Source organism: Camelina sativa, chromosome 6 (genome assembly GCF_000633955.1).
Source record: "Camelina sativa cultivar DH55 chromosome 6, Cs, whole genome shotgun sequence".
Lineage (NCBI taxonomy): Eukaryota > Viridiplantae > Streptophyta > Magnoliopsida > Brassicales > Brassicaceae > Camelina > Camelina sativa.
Genome location: NC_025690.1, coordinates 6,037,184 through 6,043,413, shown reverse-complemented (window position 1 = coordinate 6,043,413; position 6,230 = coordinate 6,037,184). Strand labels below are relative to the sequence as shown.

Genomic DNA, 6,230 nt, shown 5'->3' with positions numbered 1-6,230 from the left:
TAACCCGTGTACATCTCTTTCTTTCATTCCTTTTTATATCTTAAATCAAACATGTTGGTCTTTCGACCGAAGCCTAGAAATTTAACTTTATTTTCCTTCTCCCTTTTGGCTAGTGGTCAATTTCTCTTTTATTTTTTGCTTTCTCATTGAGCGTATAAAAGCATTCCAAAGGAAATCTCCTGTTTTTCATCTTAGAACGTAGTCGTGATATGTCTTCCGCACTTCGCCTAGCAGACTAAATTATCCAGAAGCACTGAATCTATGTCATCAGAGGGTTATGCTCAGTGATCGAATTGCTTTCTTTTGGTTCACACAAATATATCATCAAGCAACAATGATGTTTTCCCACTAACACTACCACCACAAACTCAATCTATTGTATCACAAAAATCCAATCCGGGTAATCTAAAACGAAGAAAAAGTCAACACTAATTAACCCGAAACTAAGAACTGCATGGAAGCATCTCAGATTGATCATGCATGTGATTTATGCATGCAACATGAAAGGGAGTCACAGCTATTTTTAAAGATTAATTAAATTATGTATTAATATTACATCAAGATTTGATAATAGTAATTGATTGAATATCATTTAGTGTTTTTGAGGATTTTATTTTATTTTATTTTGTGACCTTACTAAAAAATTGTGAAAGAAAAATGTATACATATTCTTTCAATCTTTCCGTTATCATTTGAGGCCACAAATTACCGAAGCATCTCCTAGGGCATTTGGTTTAATATGTTTCTCAAACTTAACTCATGTAAATGCAGAGAGAGAGATTATACATCACTATCTAACAATCAACCCAAACCACATTTGATCAGATCAACAAATCAAAAAGAGATTACTGGTTATTTATTGAATGCATTGGGCAACTATATATCGAAAATATTAGTTAAAAAAAACTTATAATTTATTATCAAAAACAGGCTTTATATATATAGTGAGCCAAACATTCTACAGCTCGCTGCTTAAATTATGCTTAGCAGGGCCGTCTTCTTATTTAAATAATATTATTAATACTTTTAATATATATATTATATGCTAGGTCGGCCTTTCTTCAGCTAGAGCCAGCAGAGGTTACGTCTTGTTGGGCTGATGTGGTTTGTTGAGACTGGGAGGATGCCTTCCCTCCGTGCTGAATGTTCACAGCAGCTTTAAAGGAGCTTCCATCACCATTAGAACACTTACTTGTGGTGCAACTACTAGTTGGACTTCCAACAGCTGTGGTGCCAGTGCCAGTGGTCGTAGTGCCTCCAGCTGTGGAACCAGTGCCAGTGGCCGTATTGCCTCCAGAAGGGGTACCAGTGTCAGTAGTGGTAGAGGTCTCGGTATTGGTAGTGGACTCTCCAGTTGCGGTGGCACTCGCGTCAATATCAAGTCCTAAAGATGAAATATCAATTGTTTTTCCGTTCTGTGCTGCAGGACTGACAACGAATTGACCAATCGTTTGTGTCCATTTCGCCATAGACATGATCAACTCTTTCCTTTCTCCAAGCGACATTGTTGGACTGCTCTCTTGCTGGTGGCCCAATGTCTTACCCATTGACATTAATGTTTCCATAACCTTGCTGGAATCAGCCTGGTTACAAAATTAAAACAAACATTATTGAACTATACAGTTTTTTTTGTTGGAATAAATTTAACATTTCATTCATAAAAACGAAGCAATATATTATAGGAAGTTTATACCGATGCTCCGCCTTTGCCACTCAATGCAGAAATAGATGAGTAGAGGCCCTGGGCTTTTCCTTTCAGGTCGGAGTCATAGTTTGCCGACCCGGAGGCCGAGTTTATGAAGTTCATGTAAGACTTTAGGTTTCCGAAGAAGCTCGTGTATCGTGGCTTCAATGGACACAAAGATTGCAGAAGGGTCACAAACCTCAACATACCTTAGCAAGCAAATGGTCGAAAGTCTCTGTTCCTTCTGGGAAGTTTCCTCAAGTAATGCCTCAATAAAAACGTCCCTTGCACTTCGTATACCTCACTTAATGATACTAGTAACAATAGACCTAATGCTAATGAAATTCTTGCCATTTTTTAGGTTTTTTTCTTTTATCTTTTTTTAATGTTTATTTATTTTTTTTTGGTTTTTTTTTGTTATGGGATGATTTAAGTTCCTTGGAGGATCGGTTTATAAAGATGCTTAAATGGTCTAAATTTAGGTTAGATATAAGAGAAAATTGTGGATTGAGTTAAGGTCGCAAGAAAGACTAGCAAAATTTCTAGGTTTTACTCTTTCTTTATTTTGAATGCTCTCCGAGTTTTAATCTTTGTCATTATTATTTTGGAAAGGATACTTTTTTCGTGTAAGAATATGGACTTAGGTTACCCACCCTTTATGTGCGGACGTTGGGTAATGTTTTAATAATAGAACCTCTATAAATTAATACTCGGTAAATTAATAACCTCTATAAATTAATAAATTTTTCTGGTACTAAGTTGGGATTAGTGTAATTTTGGACACTATTAGATAAAATAATAAATTAATAATATTTATAAAAATCCTATGTAAAAATATGGTCTCATCAATATCATAAATTAATAATCAAATAAACTAGTATATATATATCTAAGAAAATCTAATGAAATATGAATCTATTGTTGTTTGTTTGTTCTTGAATTTACATTCTTGTTGGAGAGCATCTCTAATCTTTCTGACTGCATCAAAAACTTTTGGTGTTGTCTTCTCAAATCGCATCTAAAAATTGTAGAGAGATCTTGACGCGATAATTGTTTCTTTACGTGTAACTGGTTTTAAAGGTACCGTTATATCCTTTTCAACTTCATCATCACCTTGAAAAATAGTAGCAGCAATTTCTTCTAAACTCTGAATTTCTGATAAAAAAATCCTCTTCATAAATTAATTTATCGATAAATTAAACTTCTATAAATTAATAAAATTTCATGGTCTCAACATTATTAATTTATAGAGGTTCTACTGTACAACTGAAGTTACAGGGGCGGGGCGCATGTAGAGAAGAAAAGGGTTGGGCACGTACGTGTAAACGTAATGAATTGCTATGTGATTATATGTCTGTATAAATTTTCAGTCCAATTTTATTTAGTGATGAAACTATAAAATTATAAATATCATTTTAACATTGGTACCAAAAACAAAGTATATATAGTACCCGTATAATTTAGTTACGAATAAATTTGAAACAGTGGTTAAGATGACATTTCTATATGTGTTCTTTCAATAATTAAAGAAGATAAAAATACTATTAAATACTTAAATTACATATCAAATATTTCATTCTAATTCTTATTATGTTAATTATTAGTTCAAATAATTTGATAATAACAAATTTTCAGAAATAGATATTTAATTAATTTTGTAACATATATGGATTCCCAAGTTAAACTAATAATATATACAAATAAAAAGGTCTGATTGTTTACTATTTTAAAATATTTATTGTATTGAATTTATAATCACTATTAATAACAAATAATTCAGTAGTTAATAAAATACCTGAAAATTGTATATTAAAAAAATATTTAGATTCAAAGGCATATCCAGTGATAAACTACAAGTTTGGAGTTAAAGTCTTATACGTACTTCTCAAATAATATTATATATAGGAATTATTTAAAAATGAAATGTTATCATATTATAGATTAATAGATCAAAGAAAAAATATCATCACCGAAGTTTTGTAGGAACTATTATATATAATATTATAGATTAATAGATCAAAGAAAAAAATAAATTTTCTAGGAATTTTAAGAAATCATCACCGAAGTTTTTTTAAAAATTGTTGAATCCACCACCGCAGTTGTTGTGCTAAAGAAACATGTTATGAGAGAAACTAATACATAAAAAGAAACCTTATTCACATATGGAAGGAGACGAAAGATAAATTCAAAATCCCTTTTATAGGTATATCACTCACTTTTGTATGTTACCCATACAACGCGGTTACAGTCTATCTTTGTTTTGTTTTTTTACAGAGTTAGTATTTGCATACGTCGGTTTATACCGATCTTAGTTTTATTTACAGAAAAAATATATATATATATAAATGATCTAGCTACTTATTATAATATTTGGCATTACTGGTTTTGTCTTTCTTGGTGATCTTTTGGCATATTAATGCAACTTTTGCCTTTGAACTCAATTGTTCTCGACCATCCTTGCACTGCCTTGCTGCTGAGTTGCAGAAGAAGATAAGGATGAAGACGAACTTGAAGAAGCAGCAGTCTCCACAAATTGGGTGGTGACTTTTTCCCACTTTGTGATTGTTTGCTTGAGCTCTGACTGTTGTGTCGATGACGCTGTCTTGCCACTCACTATTTTACTGTTGATATCTTGTATTTGTTTGAGACACTTCATCATTTCATCTTTGCTGGTTTCCATGTTGCTCTTCATCTATCATACCACAAATATATAATTTTATGACTTAATATTCAATCTTAATCAACAGGAATGACCATAAATTAAAGTTTACGCACCTTTGCTGATTTGACATTCTTTGAACCCACTAAAGCCATGGCTTCAGATAGTTTACCGGTGGCTGCTGCTGTGGCAGAGACATAGTCCTTTGATGTTTTGGAAGCAATGCTTGAGGAAGCTTGCATGGAAGCCTTCAGTTTCTCGAAGAAAACCTTGAGTTCCGTCTTTGCGGAATACTTCTTCTCGAGTTGCGTTATGAATGACATTACTTCTTTGGAAGTCTCACTTTCAACTTGTTTCACTGATATGGTGGATGAGCTCTTAAATGAACTTTGGCTCGATGATTTGGATCGCTTTTCGTTTGTTGTCTTTGTTGCTGAATTAGCCGAGAAACTACTTTTGCCGCTTATGCTTCCTTTAGCATTTGCGTCTTCTGTAGCACTTTCACTTCCTTTAGAAGGTTTGGCATTGGGGGTTTCACTCGGACTACCTGAATTTTTACCTGTAGTGTCTTTGTTAGCTCCACCAGAACTTGCACCGCTCGATTCTTTTGTCTTGGATGCAGCAGAACTTGCACCACTGCTTGATTCTTTTGTCTTGGTAGAAACACTTCCAGCTTTAGTTGATGAGGCTGAACTACTTTCGGTGTTTCCAACAATAGAACTGTCGTTAACATCGACATCAAGGCCATATGATCCAATATCGATGGACTTTCCTTTCTTCTCGGAGGCCGACTTCACGAATGTAGCGAGCATGTTAGTCCATTTCACCATAGAACCGATCAACTCTTTCTTTTGCGTCAATGTCATTATCTTTGTATTCTTCTTCTGCTCAACCAAAGTTTTTCCCATTGCCAACATGGTAGCTTTCAAACCACCAGCATCAGCCTGTTCATACAAGCATCAATTATTATACAAAAAAGGGGAAAAAAATAAAAAAACCTTTAATACTATATGAATAGAAATGGAGTAGGACTTACTGATTTTTCGCCTTTACCGCTGCTTATTGCAGACATAGCCTTGAAGAGCCCATTACATTTGGTTGTCATCTCGGTGTCAACGTTTTTCGATGAGGCCGATGCAGTTTCGATGAAGGACATGTAAGACTTGAACTGTGTAAAAAAGTTCTTGAACTCTGCGGTTGCGGGACAGTTACCTTCTAGGTTGGTCACGAACGACAACATACCTTTGTTAGCGTAAGGCGTAAACTCGTTGCATTGTTTTGGGAAGTTCTTCCTTAAGTAAAGTTTTAATAAGAATGTTCCTTGTGCTTCATAGATCACACTTGATGCTACTACTAACATCAGACATATCCCTAGTGAAACTCTTGCCATTTTTTTTGTTTTTTTTTTTTTTGTTTTTTTGTTGTTTTTTTGGTTTTTCTCCTTTTGGGATGATTTTAGTTTCTAGGAGAATTGGGTTTTATATAGATGCTTAGATATTCTATTTTTTTAAGTGATTAGGAGAAAATGGTGGATTGATTTAAGGTTGTAATAGAATAGCTAAAAAGGTCCTCATGTGTTTACTCTCTAGTTTGACGACAATTTCTATAGCTGTGATGATCCCTCTTCAATCTATATTTAGATGGATCAAATTATAATGCAATTGACTTATATCAAATTTGTGCGACAATCTTTAAGAAAAATCCTTGTGGCGATATTGTTCATCTAATTTTGTAATTGACAATTTCATATCTTATGATTCACGTTTTACCAATTTCTTTGGTTTTTGGTCTATGCAAATAGTTACTTCTTTGACTATGCACTGTATATGGTCTTTTTCTTGCTAGACTCTAGTATATGCTCCTACTAGATTCATGTGTCCTTTTATC

The 6,230-nt window shown here is 33.7% G+C and overlaps 3 protein-coding genes across 3 annotated transcripts in view; all 3 read right to left on the bottom strand.

The window, feature by feature from the left end:
- The window catches only part of LOC104698741 (50S ribosomal protein L24-like), a 1,519-nt gene extending 1,505 nt beyond the window's left edge, over positions 1-14 (bottom strand). Inside the window, exon 1 of the mRNA XM_010414144.1 lies at positions 5-14. Within this exon, the coding sequence (XP_010412446.1) occupies positions 5-14 (10 nt within the window). The remainder of the gene's footprint in view (positions 1-4) is intronic.
- LOC104790521 (putative per-hexamer repeat protein 5) lies at positions 897-2,095 on the bottom strand. The gene is made up of 2 exons (XM_019246518.1): positions 1,694-2,095; positions 897-1,583 (listed from the first exon to the last, which is right to left on the bottom strand). Exons 1-2 carry the CDS (start codon positions 1,889-1,891, stop codon positions 1,062-1,064), a joined length of 720 nt encoding a protein of 239 aa, XP_019102063.1. The 5' UTR covers positions 1,892-2,095; the 3' UTR covers positions 897-1,061.
- LOC104790520 (mucin-21-like) lies at positions 3,865-5,778 on the bottom strand. Its single transcript, XM_010516298.1, has 3 exons — positions 5,380-5,778; positions 4,460-5,287; positions 3,865-4,376 (listed from the first exon to the last, which is right to left on the bottom strand). The coding sequence occupies exons 1-3, from the start codon at positions 5,731-5,733 to the stop codon at positions 4,122-4,124; spliced, it is 1,437 nt and encodes a 478-aa protein (XP_010514600.1). The 5' UTR covers positions 5,734-5,778; the 3' UTR covers positions 3,865-4,121.